Below are 22895 nucleotides of genomic sequence, written 5' to 3'. Positions count from 1 at the left end.
TCTGGAACAGGGGCTGGGGTTTTACTCAAATCTCTTCATTGTACCAAAGAAGGAGAATTCCTTCAGGCCAGTTTTGGATTTAAAAATATTGAATCGTTATGTAAGGATACCAACATTCAAAATGGTAACTATAAGGACTATTCTGCCTTTTGTTCAGCAAGGGCATTATATGTCCACAATAGATTTACAAGATGCATATCTGCATATTCCGATTCATCCAGATCACTATCCGTTTCTGAGATTCCATTACCAGTTTGTGGCTCTGCCGTTTGGCCTAGCAACAGCTCCAAGGATTTTTACAAAGGTTCTCGGTGCCCTTCTATCTGTAATCAGAGAACAGGGTATTGTGGTATTTCCTTATTTGAACGATATCTTGGTACTTGCTCAGTCTTCACATTTAGCAGAATCTCATACGAATCGACTTGTATCGTTTCTTCAAGAACATGGTTGGAGGATCAATTTACCAAAGAGTTTGTTGATTCCTCAGACAAGGGTAACCTTTTTAGGTTTCCAGATAGATTCAGTGTCCATGACTCTGTCTCTGACGGACAAGAGACGTCTGAAATTGGTTTCAGCTTATCGAAACCTTCAGTCTCAATCATTCCCTTCGGTAGCCTTATGCATGGAAATTCTAGGTCTTATGACTGCTGCATCGGACGCGATCCCCTTTGCTCGTTTTCACATGCGACCTCTTCAGCTCTGTATGCTGAACCAGTGGTGCAGGGATTATACAAAGATATCTCAATTAACATCTTTAAAACCGATTGTACAACACTCTCTGACGTGGTGGACAGACCACCATCGTTTAGTTCAGGGGGCTTCTTTTGTTCTTCCGACCTGGACTGTGATCTCAACAGATGCAAGTCTGACAGGTTGGGGAGCTGTTTGGGGGTCTCTGACAGCACAAGGGGTTTGGGAATCTCAGGAGGCGAGATTACCAATCAACATTTTGGAACTCCGTGCAATTTTCAGAGCTCTTCAGTCGTGGCCTCTTCTGAAGAGAGTCGTTCATTTGTTTTCAGACGGACAATGTCACAACCGTGGCATATGTCAATCATCAAGGAGGGACTCACAGTCCTCTGGCTATAAAAGAAGTATCTCGAATACTGGTATGGGCGGAATCCAGCTCCTGTCTAATTTCTGCGGTTCATATCCCAGGTATTGACAATTGGGAAGCGGATTACCTCAGTCACCAAACGTTACATCCGGGCGAATGGTCTCTTCACCCAGAGGTATTTCTTCAGATTGTTCAAATGTGGGGATTTCCAGAAATAGATCTGATGGCTTCTCATCTAAACAAGAAGCTTCCCAGGTATCTGTCCAGATCCAGGGATTCTCAGGCGGAAGCAGTGGATGCATTGTCACTTCCTTGGAAGTATCATCCTGCCTATATCTTTCCGCCTCTAGTTCTTCTTCCAAGAGTGATTTCCAAGATTCTAAAGGAGCGTTCGTTTGTTCTGCTGTGGCTCCAGCATGGCCTCACAGGTTTTGGTATGCGGATCTTGTCCGGATGGCTACTTGCCAACCGTGGACTCTTCCGTTAAGACCAGACCTTCTATTGCAAGGTCCTTTTTTCCATCAGGATCTCAAATCCTTAAATTTGAAGGTATGGAGATTGAACGCTTGATTCTCAGTCATAGAGGTTTCTCTGACTCCGTAATTAATACTATGTTACAGGCTCGTAAATCTGTATCTAGGAAGATATATTATCGAGTCTGGAAGACTTACATTTCTTGGTGTTCTTCTCATCATTTTTCTTGGCATTCTTTTAGAATTCCTAGAATTTTACAGTTTCTTCAGGATGGTTTGGATAAAGGTTTGTCTGCAAGTTCCTTGAAAGGACAAATCTCTGCTCTTTCTGTTCTTTTTCACAGAAAGATTGCTAGTCTTCCTGATATTCATTGTTTTGTACAGGCTTTGGTTCGTATAAAACCTGTTATTAAGTCAATTTCTCCTCCTTGGAGTTTGAATTTGGTTCTGGGGGCTCTTCAAGCTCCTCCGTTTGAACCTATGCATTCGCTGGATATTAAATTACTTTCTTGGAAAGTTTTTTGTTTCTTTTGGCCATCTCTTCTGCTAGAAGAGTTTCTGAATTATCTGCTCTTTCTTGTGAGTCTCCTTTTCTGATTTTTCATCAGGATAAGGCGGTGTTGCGAACTTCATTTAAATTTTTACCTAAGGTTGTGAATTCTAACAACATTAGTAGAGAAATTGTGGTTCCTTCATTGTGTCCTAATCCTAAGAATTCTAAGGAAAGATCGTTGCATTCTTAGGATGTAGTTAGAGCTTTAAAATATTATGTTGAAGCTACTAAAGATTTCAGAAAGACTTCTAGTCTATTTGTTATCTTTTCTGGTTCTAGGAAAGGTCAGAAGTCCTCTGCCATTTCCTTGGCATCTTGGTTAAAGTCTTTGATTCATCATGCTTATGTTGAGTCGGGTAGATCTCCGCCTCAAAGGATTACAGCTCATTTGACTAGGTCAGTCTCTACTTCCTGGGCATTTAAGAATGAAGCTTCGGTTGATCAGATTTGCAAAGCAGCAACTTGGTCTTCTTTGCATACTTTTACTAAATTCTACCATTTTGATGTGTTTTCTTCTTCTGAATAAGTTTTTGGTAGAAAAGTACTTCAGGCAGCTGTTTCAGTTTGATTCTTCTGCTTATATTTTCAGTTTTTTTCATTATTTGATTTAAACTTTGTTTTGGGTGTGGATTATTTTTCAGCGGAATTGGCTGTCTTTATTTTATCCCTCCCTCTCTAGTGACTCTTGCGTGGAAGATCCACATCTTGGGTATTCATTATCCCATACGTCACTAGCTCATGGACTCTTGCTAATTACATGAAAGAAAACATAATTTATGTAAGAACTTACCTGATAAATTCATTTCTTTCATATTAGCAAGAGTCCATGAGGCCCACCCTTTTTTTGTGGTGGTTATGATTTTTTTGTATAAAGCACAATTATTCCAATTCCTTATTTTATATGCTTTCGCACTTTTTTCTTATCACCCCACTTCTTGGCTATTCGTTAAACTGATTTGTGGGTGTGGTGAGGGGTGTATTTATAGGCATTTTGAGGTTTGGGAAACTTTGCCCCTCCTGGTAGGAATGTATATCCCATACGTCACTAGCTCATGGACTCTTGCTAATATGAAAGAAATGAATTTATCAGGTAAGTTCTTACATAAATTATGTTTTTCTCAGGTATGGGCAAGGAGCCCTTTGTTCCCATCTCCTGTCTGTCAAAAGCCGTCTCCTTTAAATATCATTGCGCACGGTGCCTAAAGGTTACTAATGTAAGAACTAGGAGACACAGGTTCTAATCCAGTACAGAGCTTCTGCTCAGCAATCACACACATAATCTGATGTGGTTTTTATTAAATTGCTATTCTGGTTAAGAGATCTTCGATCCATATAAAAGGATAGATGCTCTTTTAAGGTTAAACGCCTTATGGACAAGGGCAGCATCCATTGGGTGTGACGCCATGTCTGATCCCAATCTGGAGGACTCCATGTGGAGATCCAGGACAGATAGGCTGTTAGACCAATCTTTTATTCTGTGGCTCTTCCCCTGTGTCTTCCAAGCAGGAGCAGTTCAAGTCCTCTTGGATACCCACTCAGTCTCGATCAGGGGGAAGTAATTAAAGAATCCCGCAGCTAATTCTCATTCAGCAGGAAGGGCTTACCTCCGTGCCAGGATTGGATTCTGTGGGGGACAGTATATCTCGGTTTTTCTCATGCTTGGATACGAGATGCCCTAGTTTCCTAAGGGGCCGTAGATTTAGGTTTCCAGGGTTACATTTTGATATTCAACCCCTTCTTCCCAGGAGCAGGTTCCACCTCTCAAGATTGGCTGTAGCCTGGATAAATAAAGAGGCGTTCTAGAAATATGTTCAGGATCTCCTTCTCGGGAGTGATTGTTCCAGTTCTAGTTTAGGATGGGGCGTAGTGGTTAGCTACACCACTTCTGAAGCAGTAGGTTGTGGATTGGAACCCAGGTAAAGCTACTGTTTTTCTCATCTGGAATGTGTTTCTGGTGACAGCTTGTCATTCCTAAGCAGAAAATTTATTTTCAAGATGGAGACTATTTCCTCCATTCTTCCTTAGTGCAAGAGGGGCAAGTTTTAACGTCCTTAGACCTAAAGGATGCATACCCTCAGGTTTCCATTCAAAGGGATCTTCTCAGATTCTTAGTTTTTTGCTTTTTTGGCCAAACATTTTCCGTTTGTGGTTCACCAATGACTTTGCCACTGCTACCAGGGTTTTTTAGTTTTCTGGACAGCGATTCAGTTCTGGGAATTGCAGTGGCGTCCCTCCTGGATGTCATATTGGTTCAGACAACATTTTTCTACAAAGCCCTCCAGTGGTTCAACAGGATCAGTAAATGGCCAGGGACGGGAGGTTCCAGGATCAGGCAAAATCTTATTCAGAGGTTTTTTCTTCTTCGTTTCACGAATGGAAGTGGAGCTGGAATAGAGCTCCCTTGTTCCAACTTCAAGTGTAGTTTACTATTTGTTTCTTTTCAATGAAAATCTACCTGACGGAGGTCAGAAAGGCGGAAATTCTTCCTTTTGCCTCTATCTTCAGTCTACTGTTCGGCATCAGTGGCTTAGTGTACAGTGGTTATTGGTCTGATGGGAGTTTCCATGGACATCATTCCCTTGTTCGATCATTTGAGAGTTCTACAGTTGTGCATGCTCAGACTGTGGAATGGAGTATCTGGATTGTCTCAGAGAAGTTCAATCGACAAGAGTCTCTCCCTGTGGTGGTTTTATCAGGAACTTCGGTCTCAGAAATTGGAGACCTTTCTGGACGTTTGTGACCACGGACACCAGCCTGCTGGGCTGGGGAGGACTGGGAGAAGTCTTTTTTTTTCCCCCTCATCATTTGCAGTTGAGAATTCTCTGATGCTTTGGCTCCAGCTTTCCTTAGACCGGTTTATCTGGTTCTAGTCAGTCAACATAGCCTCTGTGGAATCTGATTTCCCTTGTCATGAAGGTAACAGTTTCTGTCTGTCTCTACCATTCATATTTCTGGAGTGGACAATTGAGAGGCGGATATCTAAACAGACAGACTTCCCATCCCGGGGAGTGGGTCATCCGGTTGGGCTCTCTAGGTAACAACCAAATGGGGTTTACCAGAATTGGTTCTGATGGCGTCGTCAGAACTCCAAGTTTTCTAGTACGGTTCGAGGTCTCGAAACCCTCAGGTCCTTTTTAATAGATGCTCTGGCAGTTCCTTGGAACTTCAGGTGGGCATATCCTTTCCTCTGTTTATTCTCCTTCCGCGAGTCATTGTTCAGATCAGGTAGGAGAGAGCATTGGTTTTTCTAATAGTTCCTGCATGGTCTTGCAGGATCTGGTAGGCGGATCTAGTAGAGATGTCACCTATACCTCCGTGGAATTTTCTGCTGGGGAAGGATCTTCTGCCTTAGGGGTCCTTCCTTCATCCAAGATTTGTATCTCTGAAGCTGACGGTTTGTTGATGAATAATTAAGCGTGGGTTTTCCGAATCGGTTATTGAGACCATGATTCAGGCTAGTAAGCCTTTAACTAGAAAGAATTCTATAAGACAGGATCCCAAGGATTTTATCTTTTCTCAAGGAAGGCCTTGAGAAGTGGTTATCTGTTAGTACCCTCAAGGGTCAGTTTCTGCTGCTCATGCGTCTGGCGGAAGTGCCAGATGTACAATACTTATCAGGCCCTGGTCAGAATTAGACCTGTGTTTAAGTCAGTTGTTCCTCCTTGGAGCCTTAACCTTGGTTTTTAAAGGTTTTACAATAGGCTCCGTTTGAGCCTATGCGTTCCATAGATATTAAGTTTTATCTTGGAAAGTTGTGTTTCTTCTACTATGTTTTTCTCCTTATTGCCTATTTCGGGCAGATAAAGCGTTTTTTCGTACCAAGTTTCATTTTAACCTAAGGTTTTTTTTGACAGAAATTTTAATCAGGAAATTGTTGTTCCTTCTCTCTGTCCTAATCTTTCTCAAATTAAGTACACCTGTTGCACAACGGGGCCTTAATTGTTATCTACAGCTAAAAGGACCTCGTCAGAACTCTGTATTTTTTGTTGTTTTTCTTATGCGAGTAAAGGCCAGAAAGCTTCTGCCACTCCTCTTTCTCTCTGGTTGAGAAGTGCTGATTGTAGGACTCAGCAGCTTCCTGTGAGACTTACAGCTCTCCTCTCTAGGGAAGGGTCTTCTTCTTGGGCCTTCAAGAAGAGGCATCTGTAGAGCTTTTTTCTAAATTCTATAGAATTGTTATTTTTGCCTCGGGTGAGGTTTCTTTTGGGAGAAAGGTTTTGCAAGTAGTGGTGCCTTCTGTTTAGGTTACCTGTCTTGCCCTCCCGTATCATCTGTGTCCTCTAGCTTGTGTATTGATTCCCAACAGTAATTGATGATGATCCGTGGACTCACCGTGTCATTAGAATGAAAACAAAATTTATGCTTACCTGATAAATGTATTTCTTTTTTGACACGGTGAGTCCATGGCCCTCCCTGTTTTCAGACGGATTGTTTTTTATATAAACCTCAGGCACTTCTGCACCTTGTGTTATTTATTTTCTCTCCTTTTCCTTCGGTCAAATGACGGGTTTGTGGGAAGGGAAGTTGTGACGGACCTCCTGGTCCCCCGAATGAGTACCTCCGTCAGAACACTTCCCTTGTCCTAGACATCCCTTTATCCAGAGCAATAGCTCCTGATATCTCCCATTGACCCCAGTCTAAAGTTATGGAGGGGAACAGAACTGAGGCAACACTCAGGGGTCTGAACTCAAAATGAACACCTTATTTAAAAGCAGCACACATATTTATACACCCTGCCATTCCAGAGTCCCAGAGCTTTAGGTTACAGAGAGAAATGTTTAAACCATAAAGCAAACATATGAACAATACATCAAACCTCTTAACAATTATCTATTCACGGGTAAAACAGATTAACATATCAAGTTAATTAACTGGGGAGGAAAGTTTATTCAGACAATCTGATTTTGGGCAGTCTAGTTAACATAATCACACAGGAACACAATCAGTTTACCCAGACAGACTCCTGAGACACAATCAGATTTGAAATGTAAATAAGATACATCTTAAAATATAAAAACAGCTCTTATTATCTATTAAGTCCTTTATGCCCACTTGGTTTATAGAGTCACAATTGCTCCCACAAGGGGCACTCACACCCTGTACCCATCCTGTATTTATGGATACAAGGTGACATGGACATAAGACAGAGTAATGAAAGTACATGGGGTGTCTAGAATATAAAATTCCACATTTCCATGCAGTCTCTGGGTATCCTTAAGCCCATGTACCTCCTGCCCAAAGAATGTTCCATAACAGGCCCTCAGATCTTGTTGACTCACGTCACAGAAGTGATACTTAACAGCTCTGCTGTGGTGCTCTTTGCCTCCTCCTGCTGGCCCGGAGTGATATTCCCAACAGTAATTTATGATGATCTGTGGACTCACCATGTCAAGAAAGAAAGAAATTTATCAGGTAAGCATAAATTTTGTTTTTTAGTTTGTGTGTGTTTTATTATCAGTGTTCTCCCCGGGACCTTAGTCTGAACTTCATGAGTAGTAGATTTTTATTCTGACAAATTTAAAAGGTATGTTTATTTCCACTACCCCTGTATCATGTTACAGCCATCAGCCAATCACAAATACATATATGTATATTCTGTTAACTCAGTAGGAGCTGGTGATTCAAAAAGTGTAAATATAAAAAGATTGTGCACATTTTGTTAATGGAAGTAAAGTGGAAAGTTGTTTAAAATCGCATGCTCTATCTGAATCATGAAAGTTTAATTTTAAGTTGTGTGTCCCTTTAAGTAAGAATTGGCTAATATTAACAATTTTCAGTGTTTATTGCACAAACTATCTTTAAATACATTTATTAAATTATGCAATTAATGTGTGCTTTGGATTGAAAGTATTGTACTGCCCCCACTACTTCATAATACCACCCGGCTGGCAAAATTTAGTTGGCTTTTCTTTCTTCTATCATCATCATCATCTTCTTCTTTTTTTTATTATATCATCTTTGTCATATCTTCGTCTTCTACCTTCTATCTTCTACCTTCTATTGTCTATCATCATTATCTCTGTCATAGTCTTCTGTCATCATTATCTCTGTCGTCTTCTTCTTCTGTCATCATTTATCTTTGTCGTCTTCTTCTGTCATCATCTAAATGGCTATATGGTTGTGTACTGAAACTTTGTGGTATTTTGATCAGTTTCATGGCTTTTATTAATTAAGTTGTGTAACAGCTTTTGATTACTTTAATAGTGAAGAATCTTATAGTTGTGTGTGTCATTATTTTGTTGTATTTTTTGCACACATACCCAAACCCTCACCTTCTTCTGGACCAATAGACTATGCTGATTTGTTAAAAATACCTTTTACATTTTTAAAAAATATGCAAGCTTATTGGTTATGGATAATTATACTATCTAAATAATTTGGTATTAATTAATTATGAATTAATAAGAAATTAATTTATAGTCCTACTTGTTTGTTTTTTGTTGTTGTTGTTTTTTTTTTGTAATAAATCTATCAAATTATTACTGATTTTAGGGAAAATACTCTTCATTCATTGAAACAAAGAAATGTTTTATCTGTGGGAGGAAGTGGTCGCCCAATGGTATCAGAGTTGGTAAGTGTAAACCTACAGCCAATATGATATTAGTATTGTCTTGTCCGCTATAATACAAGTTGTTCATTTTTATTAGGACCCCGATGCCCCCATTAGGCAGAAAATGCCTTTGGATGATCTGGATCGAGAAGATGATATAAGACTCCTCAAATACCTCTTTGCACTTATTAGAGCTGGGATGACTGAGGAGGTAAATGTGATTTAATAATATCAGTTTAGGTTTAAATAAGCATTCTGTGTTATAAGTATCTGATAATCCGTGTTTAACTTTTGAATGTGTGTCTCGGGGAAAAAACAGGAATAAATGAATTTCTTTTTTAAGACACGAGTCCACGGATCATCATAATTACTAATGGGATATTCACCTCCTGGTCAGCAGGAGGAGGCAAAGAGAACCACAGCAACGCTGATAAATAGCTCCTCCCTTCTCTCCCACTCCAGTCATTCTCTTTGCCTACGTTAGTGAGAGGAAGAGGTAAAGTGAGGTGTTAGTATAGATTCTTCAATCAAGACTTTATTATATTTAAAGTAGTTCCAGAGAGTGCTGCTTTGTTCTAGGGTGTAGTCATAGTCCATATCAGTCTCTACAGGAGAGCTTTGGTGCAATGGAAACTTGTGGGACATAATTCTCACTTCGCCTCCCATATTCTGCTGCCCTTACCAAGAAAACCTGAGGGATTTTTACTCAGGACTTTCGTTTGTTTCCAGGTCCATGGGAGGGAGAGGACCTCTTAAACCTGAGAACTGCCTTGCTGCCAGGAAGAAAATTAGCTAAGTGCTGACTTTATTTCTGGGGGAGAGGATCTCAGAAAAAATTTTGGGCACTTTTTATCAATTTTTCAATTGACCTCATTGAACTAGGACTCAGACTCCCCTAGTGTTATTTGGGGACATATTGGCAGTGAGGACGCAGGCACTAGCATGTGTTAAATTGACAAACTGTGCAAGAGTGTATGCTCTGAGACATGTGGATTACAGTGTGAGTGGTTATCTTTCTAGCATGAGGGTGCTAACGAATAGAATCTGTGCAAGATCCTTTGAGCGACATCTAGTACACAGAGGAAACACTGTAGTAAATCGCATTGTGCAGCTGTTAAAAACTGTTCAGTCTGCCCGCTTGCTCCCGGTGGCCATACTTAGAACATTGATGACCGGGAGATTACATCTTGTATGTATATTTGCTTATGTAGTGGTGTTTCAGTGAGTGATAACAGCGGATCAGCAGGGTTTATCTGGGATAGAGATCTTTATTTTCATTTTAGTAGGATCTATCCTTTTGCTCCCGTTGTCTTTTGTTCAGGATATGGCGACCGGGAGCCGACTTGAGTAACGCCCACGAGGGGCGGAGCTTGTGAACCGTGCAAAAGTATTCCCTCCTAACTCTTCTGACTAATCACTAGGAATGGAGGTTGGTGCCAGATAGCAAACCAAGTCAGTGCTATAAGGAAAGAGTTATCATGTTTGTACATTAAAATAAACTTACATTTTGGGAAGCTGGTGATGTAAAGCGGGTTAAATGGGGTTAGTAGTATTGTCAATTCCCCCATACATATTCAACCATGTCTGGCCTCGTAAGACTATAAAGGTTCACTTTCCTTTACAAGATATACTGAGTCCACGTGTTTCATCCTTGTGAGATATATTCCTGTTAACAGGAAGTGGCAAAGAGCACCACAGCAGAGCTGCTATATAGCTCCTCCCCTAACTCCTCCCCCCAGTCATTCTCTTTGCCTATGCTAGCAATAGGAAGGGTAAAGCTTATGTGGTGATAAAAAGATAGTTTAGTTTTTCTTCAATCAAGAATTTTTTATTTTAAATGGTACCGGTGAGTACTGTTTTTACTCTGGCATGACATAGAAGAAGAATCATGCCTTGAGTCTGATGATCTTAGCAGTAGTAACTAAGATCCATGTTCGTTCTCTCAAGTTTTACTGAGGAAGTACAGGAGAAATCTTCAGTATGGGGGAACGTTTTCTTGCTGCAAACAGTATCAAGGTATGTGCAGTCATTTACATTCTGAGGAGACCTGATATATCAGAATTTGGCTGACTTATTTCCCATGTGGGGAAAGGGTAAGCAGTATTCCTTATATAAAAAGGGTGGTACTGTAGTAACCTGTGTATTATTATCCCATTCAAGATAACATGGGATACTTAAGGGCTATGTGGTTTTAGACACGGGGGCAGCCTAGGAAACACCTAATGTTACGAAATAGCGGTGGCGCCCTATCTGGACGATATCTTGATCCAGGCGTCAACCTATCATCTGTCCAAATCTCACACGGACATCGTGTTGTCAATTCTGAGAACTCACGGTTGGAAAGTGAATGTAGGAAAGAGTTCACTAGTTCCACAGACAAGAGTCCCATTCCTGGGAACTTTGATAGACTCGGTAGACATGAAAATATTTCTGACAGAAGTCAGAAAATCAAAGATTCTAAATACTTGCTGGGCTCTGCAGTCCATTCATCGGCCATCAGTGGCTCAGTGTATGGAAGTCATTGGACTAATGGTAGCAGCAATGGATATCATCCTGTTTGCTCGCTTTCATCTCAGACCACTTCAACTGTGCATGCTCAGTCAGTGGAATGGGGATTATGCAAATTTATCTCCTCAGATAAATCTGGACCAAGAGACCAGAGACTCTCTTCGGTGGTGGTTGTTGCAGGACAATCTGTCCCAAGGGATGTGCTTCCGCAGGCCATCTTGGGTAATAGTAACGACGGACGCCAGTCTTCTGGGCTGGGGTGCAGTCTGGAATTCCCTGAAGGCTCAGGGTGTGTGGACGCAAGCAGAGTCTCAATTGCCAATCAATATTCAGGAACTGAGAGCGATATTCAACGCGCTACTAGCGTGGCCTCAGTTGGCTTTGGCCAAATTCATGAGATTCCAGTCGGACAATATCACGACTGTGGCATATATCAATCATCTTGGGGGAGCAAGGACTTCTCTAGCGATGATAGAAGTATCAAAGATAATTCGGTGGGCGGAGGCTCACTCTTGCCATCTGTCTGGGATCTATATCCCAGGAGTAGAAAACTGGGAAGCGGATTTTCTAAGTCATCAGACTTTTCATACGGGGGAGTGGGAACTCCATCCAGAGGTGTTTGCAGCCTTGACTCATCAATGGGGCACACCAGAATTTGATCTGATGGCATCTCGACAGAATGCCAAACTTCCACGCTACGGGTCCAGGTCAAGGGATCCCCAGGCTGTACTGATAGATGCTCTAGCAGTACCTTGGTCGTTCAACCTGGCTTATGTGTTTTCACCGTTTCCTCTCCTTCCTTGTGTGATTTCCAGAATCAAAAGGAGAGGGCTTCAGTAATTTTAATAGCGCCTGCGTGGCCACGCAGGACCTGGTATGCAGATCTAGTGGATATGTCGTCTCTGCCACCGTGGAGACTGCCATTGAGAAAGGACCTTCTCGTTCAAGGTCCTTTCCAGCATCCAAATCTCACTTCTCTGCAGCTGACTGCTTGGAGATTGAACGCTTGATTTTATCTAAGCAGGGTTTCTCTGAGCCGCTCACTGATACCTTGATTCAGGCTTGCAAGCCGGTCGCTAGAAAAATTTACCATAAGATATGGCGTAAATATCTTTCTTGGTGCGAATCCAAGGGTTACTCATGGAGTAAGATTAGGATTCCTAGGATTTTGTCTTCTCCAAGAAGGATTGGAGAAGGGATTATCAGCTAGTTCCTTGAAGGGACAAATTTCTGCTTTGTCAATTTAGCTTCACAAGCGTCTGGCAGATGTCCCAGATGTTCAGGCATTTTGTCAGGCTTTACTCAGAATCAAGCCTGTGTTCAAACCAATTGCTCGGCCATGGAGTTTGAATTTAGTTCTTAATGTTCTTCAAGGGGATCCGTTGGAACCCATGCATTCCATAGATATTAAACTGTTATCTTGGAAAGTTTTGTTTTTAGTAGCTATTTCTTCGTCTCGAAGAGTTTCTGAGCTTTCTGCGTTGTAATGTGATTCCCCTTATCTTATATTCCATTCTGATAAGGTGGTTTTGCGTACTAAACCTGGATTCCTTCCTAAGGTTGTTTCAAATAAGAATATTAATCAGGAAATTGTGGTTCCTTCCTTGTGTCCTAATCCTTCTCTAAGAAGGAACGTTTGTTACATAATTTGGATGTGGTTCGCTCTTTAAAATTTTATTTACAATCGACCAAGGATTTCCGTCAAACATCTTCCCTTTTTGTTATTTATTCTGGGAAGCATAGGGGTCAAAAAGCTACGGCTACCTCTCTCTCTTTTTGGCTGAGAAGCATCATCCGCTTGGCATATGAGACTGCAGGACAGCAGCCCCCTGAAAGGATTACGGCTCATTCCACTAGAGCTGTGGCTTCCACTTGGACTTTTAAGAACAATGCTTCTGTTGAACAGATTTGTAAGGCTGCGACTTGGTCCTCCCTTCACACTTTTTCCAAATTTTCCAAATTTTATACTTTTGCTTCTTCTGAGGCTATTTTTGGGAGAAAGGTGCTTCAAGCAGTGGTGCCTTCCGTTTAGGTTCCTGTCTTGTCCCTCCCTTTCGTCCGTGTCCTAAAGCTTTGGTATTGGTATCCCACAAGTAAAGGATGACACCCATGGACTCGGTATATCTTGTAAAAGAAAAGGAAATTTATGCTTACCTGATAAATTAATTTATTTTACAATATACCGAGTCCACGGCCCACCCTGTCATTTCGGGACAGGATTTCTTTTTTTATAAACTTCAGTCACCTCTGCACCTTGTTAGTTCTTTCCCTTTCTCTTCCTATACCTTCGGTCGAATGACTGCGGGAGGAGTTAGGGGAGGAGCTATATAGCAGCTCTGCTGTGGTGCTCTTTGCCACTTCCTGTTAGCAGGAGGAATATATCCCACAAGTAAAGGATGAAACCCGTGGACTCGGTATATCGTAAAAGAAATTAATTTATCAGGTAAGCATAAATTTCCTTTTTTTATCATTTAAAGAGACAGCTGGCTAAGTCCTTTTTAAATGTTCTGCCATATGTGTAGCAGGTATACTTTACATTGTCCATCTCAAATGCACTGCCCTGCGGTTCTTTGCAATTTCTGCCATATGTGAGGCAGATTGATTAGAGGTATACATTACATTTTCTATCTCAAATGCAGTGCCCTGCGGTTCCTTGCAATTTCCATCTGGAATTGCTGCACTAGTCATTGCTTCCTTAAAGTCATAAGCAATGTTTGTGAACAAAGAAGTGACGTTGTTAATATAATTCTGCAATGTTTGCAGGCTATTTAGTTTACCTCTGTGCGCAGAAATAAAAAGTTACCTTTTAAAATTTAAAGAGACAGTAACGTTTTTTATGTGTTAGTTTTCGCTAAAGAATCCAGCTGTTTTATTTGTGTAAATCATCTTTTATGATTAAAGGTGGTCCAGGAGACTTTTCTAGAGGTCTCTTGCTTTTGGTTTGGATTCCAATGTGGTTCTACCAATCCGATGGGTAGACTTGTTCCACACACCTTCTAGGCACATACTGCTTAGGAGCATTGTGACAATGGGTGAATATACAACAAATTTCTCCTAAGGTGTTATCAAAAAATGTATAGCCCAGATGGAGTTGCCCTGTCTTTAATACATTGTCTATTTTTTCCCACGCTGTTTAAAAAAAAAAAAAAATGTGTAGTAGGTCTTCTTCTTTCAGAATGATTGACTTAGTGATGGTTATTTTGAATGTTTTCTACCCTGCTGTTAAGAGGAAGATATTTCGGTAATACCGGACTAGGCATTCTCAGTCTAGGATGAGCTAGATGCCTTTATCTGATCAGGAGCTTCTTGAGGACGTTTTAGCTACTCTGGGTGGCTCCGACACCTGTAGGTTTGTCTAATATTATGATAGACCCGTTATGGTGGAAGTATTCCTGTAACAGATAGGGTTATAGGGTTCTTCCCCTTTTTTTCTTCCCCTATACTTAGAAGGAAGATACCTAGGGGAAAATAGAATCCTCTCGTTGGTCTAGAGATTTTTAACTCTAAGGATAGTAGTTCCTTCGGGACTCTATGCAGATGACGGACCCTATGATTAATAGTTAGAGGGTTTACATTGTCAACCTACGGTTAGTGTGACTGTTTCCAGTGCGGCGTCGTACTGACTTGTTGCGTTGTCTGTTTCTATGGACAGACTCCCCTCTCCCAGGAATAGGAGAAGGGCTTTCACGTTGGCTCCCTTAATGTATTGTAGGAAAAGGGAAATTATTTTATTCCTACTACTAAGCTTGGAGACCCTATTGAATTTAGAATAAGGGGAAATCAGTCTCAGAAACTTGTTGCTGACACATCATGAGGGGCGTGCACCCGACCCGTAAGGGGGCAGGTTCTCCTTCTCAATCAAGTTTGGTTTGGTGATCATTATATGTTCGTGGTTCCCAAAAAGGAGGGAACCTTCAGACCAATTTTAGACCTCAAGAGTTTCTCAGGTTCCTATCCACAGGGATCATCACAAGTTTTTAAGGTTTGCCTTTCTAGACAAGCACTTCCAGTTCGTGGCTCTTCCTTTCGGTCTGACCACGGCTCTCAGAATGTTTACAAAGGTTCTGGGGTCTCTATTCACCTTATCTGGATGATTTTATAGTCCGGGCAGGTAGAGTTCGGATTCCTTCTTTTCAACAAGCTTGATCCCTACCGACATGGTGTATCCTTCCTGAGGACAGATAGCTCAGCATGCTAAGGCACTGTGGCTGAGCTCTGTAGCAACCCAAGGGTTTTAGGTTCGATCCCCGGCACGGTCCACTCAGCCTTTCATCCTTCCCAGGTTGATAAAATGAGCAGCGTCTTGAGACCCTTACGGGTGATTAACTGCACTTTACAAGTACCCATTACATACATATATAAATATGTCTATGTTTAATGGAAGGTAAATTTGATTAAGAGTTCTTTAGTCCCAATTACAAGAATGACTTCTTGGGAACCATAATAGATTCTATGAATGATTTTTCTGACAGAAGTCAGGATATCAATGATTATTGATACTTGTCTAACCTTTCAGTCCACTCCTCGGCCGGCAGTGGCCCTGTGCATGGAGGTAATCGGGCTCATGGTGGCGGCAATGGACATCATCCACTCTTGTTCGGTTCTACCTCAGATCTTGCAATTATGCATACTCAGGTAATGGAACAGAGATTAAGTAGACTTGTCTCCTCCACGTGAGCAGGAGACGAGAGACTCACTTCGATGGTGGTTGTCTTTGGATCTTCTCTCCCAGGGAACCTGTTTCCGCAGACCATCCTAGGTGATTGTGACAACAGACGCCAGCTTTTCTAGGGTGGGGAGCTGTCTGGGGTTTCCTAAAGATTCAGGGAGTTTGGACTCAGTCTGTTCTTCCTATAAACATTCTGGAACTGAGAGCGATTTCCAATGCTCTTCTGGCCTGGCTTCAATTAGCCTCCAACCTGATTCTCAAATGGGGTCGGTTAGTGCCTGGGATACGGGGACCTTCAGTCTGGCATTCCTTTCCCTCTGTTTGCGCTTCGTCTTCGGGTCATTACTCGAATCAAACTGAAGAGGGCGTCAGTGATTTTATTGCTCCGGCTTGGCCTCGCAGGAATTGGTATGCAGCTCTGGTGGACATGTCATCTCTGCCACCTTGGTGACTTCTGTTGAGGAAGGAACTTCGGGGTCAAGGGCCTTCTTTCATCGAAATCTAGTTTTCCTTTCTCTACCTAACTTCGGTCGAATGACTGGAGTGGGAGGGAAGGGAGGAGCTATTTATCAGCTTTGCTGTGGTGCTCTTTGCCTCCTCCTGCTGACCAGGAGGTGAATATCCCATTAGTAATTATGATGATCCGTGGACTCATTGTGTCAAAAAAGAAATACATTTATCAGGTAAGCATACATTTTCTTTTTGTGAACCAGCACAGTTGCTCAACTATACTGTAATTACTTTTTATATCAAGTTTGTAAGTTATGTTGACACTGCTTTGTATGTATACATTTATCTATATACATTTATCCTGTGTCTAACAAACTCCAGATAGTAGAGTACCTCATTCATATGTTAAAAGTACCAGATTGAAAACACAGTCAAGGCAGTTTATAATTTTTTCTTTTTGTTAATTTGTTATATTTTAGAACTCATATAGAAACAACTATACCTTGAAAACTGACTTGTAGCTCAGGCAGCATAGTTGTTTTGTGGGTTACTTATATAGAGAAAGTACTGAGTAGGAGTAACCTTTTAAAGACCTTGTTGTATATCTTTTGAAAAGCTTAGGGAAATGTTAAATAGCAAAGAACCTTTATTGAAAGACCATGTTTTCTTTTATTTTGCATTAGCACTGTGTTTTTATATCATTTAAATTTTTACCAATTAGGCACAACGTTTGTGTAAACGATGTGGACAAGCCTGGAGAGCTGCAACTCTGGAAGGATGGAAATTGTATCATGATCCTAATATAAATGGAGGTGAATAATTTCTATACCCTAAAATGTCACCTATACAATAATTTTTGCCTGCTGTAAAATCCAGTGAATGTGGTCACCTATTTCTGTGTGTATGTATACATGTATATGTGTGTGTGTATGTATATATATATATATATATATATATATATATATATATATATATATATATATATATATATATATATATATATATATATATATATATATTATTAGTTAAATAGGTAAAGTAGCAACCGCCAGGGTGTAAGGAAAGTGTTCAGAAATAATAAAGACAAAAATCCGCTCTCTCTAGAATTTGTCACATTTAGTGTTTTATTGTGGTAACGTTTTGGGGAACAGAACTCCCTCTGATCTGAGGAAGGGGAGTTCTGTTCCCGAACGTGGAGGTGGTTTGAGCAGAGCGAACAGTTTAACAACATAATTGTATTCCTGAATAATGCATGCATGAAATTTGATATAATTTCTACATGCATTCAGGACTAATAGGTACTGTTACTGTTAATCCAAATATGTGGAAACAGAAATGAATAATTAGAAACAAAGTGTTGTCTTCAACTAAGTCTGAAGAGTCTGTTCTGAATGTAGATTAGATGATGTTGGGTTTTAACGGTTTGTGTGTGCAGAAAACTGTATGTACAGAATGTTTGTATTATGGTTCCCAGGACTTGATGGTGAGGAGTTTAAGAGGCATAACTTGGGACATCCTTGAGTGAGCACCAAATTTTTATTTATATTGTTCCCAGCATTCCATGCCTTGTTCGGCAAGTGTGCTTGCAGATTAATGCGGGTCTCCCAGTTTCTCTTGTTCCTTTCATCCTGCTATTAATATGTTAACTTTAGTCTTCGTTAAGTCCCTTTTGGTTGAAGAGGGGTTTGTTGTTTGCCGTTGAATGGCTTAAAAGGAAAAGGTGCAGACATTCTTTTTACACATAGACAAGGTTTAAAGAATAATTCTGATAGGGGAAGAAGAGGGTTATTTGTTACTAGTGAATGTGCCCTGGAGCCTGGTGTTTTATTTCAAACCTCTGTGTCATGGCCTAGAATCCAAGCAGGGCCAATTAGATTTGTCTCCCTTCTGCGGTTGATAACGAGTACAATTCATTTAGTTGATAAATGCTATTATCAGCTGCTCATCATCCTTTTTTAATCTGAGGCTTTTGTCCTAACGGTCTGAGGAGAATACTTAATAAAATATGGCATGTAGTTGTATACACCATTGGTTCTGAATATGCCACTGCAACAAGTGTGAAGAAGCCGATTTATTAATAAAGAGACAGTTTAGTCAATATAAATTTAAATGATTCCAATAGGGCATGCAATTTTAAACAACATTCCAGATTACTTTTATACTTACATTTGCTTTGCTCTCTTAGTATTCTTTGTGGAAAGCTAAACCTAGGTAGGCTCATATGCTAATTTCTAAGTCTTTGAACTGCATCTTATCTTTTGACAGTTAGACACTGCTAGTTCAAGGGAGTGAGCACAATGTTATCTACATGACAAACATGGAGTTAAGAGTCAGCACTGATTGGCTAAAATGCATGTCTGTTAAAACAAATAAGATAAGGGGGCAGTCTGCAGAGGCTTGGAAACCAAGTAATCACAGAGGTAAAAAGTGTATTACTATAACAGTGTTGGTTATACAAAATTGGGGAATGGGTAATAAATGGATGAAATATCTTTTTAAACAATAAACATTCTGGTGTAGACTGTCCCTTTAAAGGGACAGTCAAGTCCAAAATAAACTTTCATGATATAAATAGTGCATGCAATTTAAAACAATTTTCCTATTTACTTTTATCACCAATTTTGCTTTGTTCTCTTGGTGGTATTAGTAGAAAGCTAATTCTAGGAGGTTCATATGCTAATTTCTTAGACGTTGAAGACTGCCTCTAATCTGAATGCATTTTGACCACTAGGGGGCATTAGTTCATGTGTTTCATATAGATAACATTGAGTTTATGCACGTGAAGTTACCCTGGAGTGAGCACTGATTGGCTAAAATGCGAGTCTGTCAAAAGAACTGAAATAAGGGAGCAGTTTGCAGAGGCTTAGATACAAGATAATTACAGAGGTAAAAAGTGTATTTCTATAACAGTGTTGGTTATACTAAACTGGGGAATGGGTAATAAAGGGATTATCTTTCTGTTAAACAACAATAATTCTGGTGTTGACCTTCCCTTTAAGTAAAAATCTTGAAACTATTCTTACTTTCTCTTGTTAAGTGTATCCAGTCTACGGATCATCCATTACTTATGGGATATTCTCCTTCCCATGGGAGATCACCCATAGCAGAGTTGCTATATAGCTCCTCCCCTAACTGCCATACCCAGTCATTCTCTTGCAAGTCTCAACATAGAAGGAGGTCCGCGAGAGGAGTGGTGTTTTATACTTAATTTATTTCTTCAATCAAAAGTTTGTTATTTTTAAATGGCACCGGAGTGTGCTGTTTTTCTCTCAGGCAGTATTTGGAAGAAGAATCTGCCTGCGTTTTTCTATGATCTTAGCAGAAGTAACTAAGATCCACTGGCTGTTTTCTCACACATTCTGAGGAGTGAGGTAAACTTCAGATGGGGGACAGCGTGCAGGTTTTCCTGCAAATGAGGTATGTGCAGTAAAATATTTTTCTAAGGAATGGAATTGACTAAGAAAATGCTGCTGTTACCAAATTAATGTAAGTAAAGCCTTAATGCAGTGAAAGCGACTGTTAGCAGGCTTATTAATGTATGTGCAGTAAAGTAATTTTCTAAGGAATGGAATTGACTATGAAAATGCTGCTGATACTGAAATAATCTAATTTAAGCCTTAATGCAGGGAAAGCAAGACAGGCTTATTAATAGAGATACATACTCTTTAAAAGAAGGTTGTTTTAAAAACGTTTGCTGGCATGTTTAATCGTTTTTTGAGGTACATTGGTGATAAGGTTTATTGGGGCATAATTTTTCCACATGGCTGGCTTAATTTCTGCATAGCAACAGTTAACTGAGGTTTCCCACTGTTGTAATATGAGTGGGAGGGATCTAATTTAGAGCTTTTTTGCACAGTTAAATTTACAAAATGAATCATCCAGATTCCCTCAGCAGTCCTTTGAATACTACAGGACATCTCTAAAGGGCTAAAAAGACTTCCAAAATCGTTTATAGGGAAGGTAATCCACAGCAGTTTTGTTGTACCTGTTAAAAAACGTCTGTCGTTTTTTTTATCTGTTTTTTGCATTAAGGGGTTAATCATCCATTTGCAAGTGGGTGCAATGCTCTGTGAACTTATTACATATACTGTAAAAATTTCGTTTGATTTACTGCCTTTTTACAATGTTTTTCAAATGCTGACAAAATTTGTTTCTCTTAAAGGCACAGTAACGTTTTTTATATTTGCTTGTTAACTTGATTTAAAGTGTTTTCCAAGCTTACTAGTCTCATTATTAGTCTGTTCTAACATGTCTGACATAGAGGAAGCTCTGTGTTCATTATGTTTAAAAGCCATGGTGGAACCCCATTTTAGAATGTGTACCAGATGTACTGATTTCATGTTAAACAATAAAGATCATTTTTTGTCTTTAAAAACATTATCACCAGAGGATTCTGTCGAGGGGGAAGTTATGCCGACTAACTCTCCCCACGTGTCAGACCCTTTGTCTCCCGCTTTAGGGACTCACGCTCAAATGGCGCCAAGTGGTTCAAGGGCGCCCATAGCGTTTATTTTATCAGAGGTTTCTGTCGAGGGGGAAGTTATGCCGTCTAACTTCCCCCACGTGTCAGACTCTTCGACTCCCGCTCCAGGGATTCACGCTCAAATGGCGCCTAGTACATCAAGGGCGCTTATAGCGTTTATTTTACAAGACATGGCGAAAGTTATGAATAATACTCTGGAAGCGGTATTAGTCAGACTACCTGAAATTAAAGGAAAGCGAGATAGCTCTGGGGATAGATACAGAGCATACAGATGCGTCAAGAACCATGTCTGTTACTGCCTCACTATATGCAGTGGGTCATATTTGTGATTCAGGGGAGATGATTTAACCTGATTCCGATATTTCTATATTTAAAATTTATGCTTAAGATCCTCCACTTGTTGCTCAGGGAGGTTTTAGCAGCTCTGAATGACTGGTTTACAATTACAGTGCTAGAAATTGCGTAGACTGAATAGATACTATACAGTGCCGGTGTGTACTGATGTTTCTTTCAATACCTAAAGAGGTTTACAGAAATTATTAATAAGGAATGGGATAGACCAGGTGTGCCGTTCTCTTCCCCTCCTATTTTTAGAAAACTGTTTCTAACAGATGCCACCACACAGGAACTTATGGCAGACGGTCCTTAAGGTGGAGAGAGGAGTTTCTACTCTAGCTAAGCGTATCACTAGCCCTGTCGAGGACAGTTGTGCTTTTTTAGAAAATGTTTATTCAACAAGGTTTTATCCTGTAGCCCCTTGCATGCATTGCTTTTGTCACTGCTGCTGCGGCGTTCTGGTTTGAGTCTCTGGTTGAGGCTTTACAGGTAGCGACTCCATTGAATGAATACTTGACAAGCTTAGAGCTCTTAAGCTAGCCAATTCCTTTTTTTCTGATGCCTTGTTTTCTTTTGACTAAACTAACGGCTAAGAATTCTGTTTTTACTATGCTGGCGCGCACAGCTCTAGGGCTTATATTATGGTCAGCTGTCGTGACTTTAATAAATAAGCTACTTAACTCCCTTTCAAGGGGCAGACCCTATTCGGGCCTGGTTTGAAGGAGATTATTACTAATATCACTGGAGGAAAAGGTAATGCCCTTCCTCAGGAACAAAAAAGTCTAATTTTTGAAACTCCAAGACGGTCTGGTGACAACCAGACCTGGAACAAAGATAAGCAGGCCAAGGAGCCTGCTGCTACCTCTAAGACAGCAGGTAGGACGGCTCCCTATCCGGTAACGGACCCTGTAGGGGGCAGACTTTCATCTTTCGCCCAGGCGTGGACGTGAGAGAGAGGCCCAGGATCCCTGGGCATTGGAAATTATATCCCAGAGATATCTTCTGGATTTCAAAGCTTCCCCCAAAGAAGGGGAGATTTCACCTTTCACAATTATCTGCAAACCAGATAAAGAAAGAGGCATTCTTACACTGTGTACGAGACCCATCCAGTTCCAGGGGAGGAACAGGGATAGAGTTTTTACTCAAATCTGTTTGTGGTTCCCAAGGAGAGGGAACCTTCAAATCTATTTTGGATTTAAAGATCTTAAACAAATTCCTCAGAATTCCATCATTTAAGTTGGAAACTATTCGTACCATATTAACTATGATCCAGGAGAGTCACTAGAGGGCTACAATGGATTTGAAGGATGCTTATCCTCACATTACGATGCAGAAAGATTACCATCGGTTTTTCAGGTTGCCTTTTTAAACAGGCATTACCAGTTTTGTAGTTCTTTCCTTTAGGGTTAACTACAGCCCCAAGAATCTTTATAGAGGTTCTGGGGTCGCTTTGGCGGTCCTCAGGCCGCGGGGCATAGAAGTGGCCCCTTATTTAGACGACATCCTGATACAGGCGTCAAACATCCAAGTTGCCAAGTCTCATACTGACGTAGTACTGGCATTTCTGAGATCACATGGGTGGAAAAGAACAGGAAGAGTTCTCTATCCCCAATCTCAAGGTTTTCCCTCCTAGGGATTCTGATAGATTTTGTAGAAATGAAAATTTACCTGACGGAGTCCAGGTTGTCAAAGTTTCTAAATTTCTGTTGTGTTCTTCATTCCATCCGCGCCCTTTGGTGGCTCAGTATATGAATGTAATTGGCTTAATGGTGGCGGCAAGGGACATAGTACCGTTTGCACGCCTTCATTTCAGACC

The 22895-nt window shown here is 40.6% G+C and overlaps 1 protein-coding gene across 1 annotated transcript in view; it reads left to right on the top strand.

The window, feature by feature from the left end:
- NUP107 (nucleoporin 107) overlaps window positions 1-22895 on the top strand; it is a 264058-nt gene that overhangs the window by 74551 nt on the left and 166612 nt on the right. The window contains exons 11-13 of the mRNA XM_053716825.1: window positions 8576-8654; window positions 8731-8844; window positions 16982-17072. Of these exons, the coding sequence (XP_053572800.1) occupies window positions 8576-8654; window positions 8731-8844; window positions 16982-17072 (284 nt within the window). The remainder of the gene's footprint in view (window positions 1-8575; window positions 8655-8730; window positions 8845-16981; window positions 17073-22895) is intronic.

This window comes from Bombina bombina, chromosome 6 (assembly GCF_027579735.1).
Source record: "Bombina bombina isolate aBomBom1 chromosome 6, aBomBom1.pri, whole genome shotgun sequence".
In the NCBI taxonomy this organism is placed as follows: domain Eukaryota; kingdom Metazoa; phylum Chordata; class Amphibia; order Anura; family Bombinatoridae; genus Bombina; species Bombina bombina.
The sequence above is the reverse complement of the archived record's forward strand: the minus strand, read 5'-3'. Positions and strand labels throughout refer to the sequence as shown.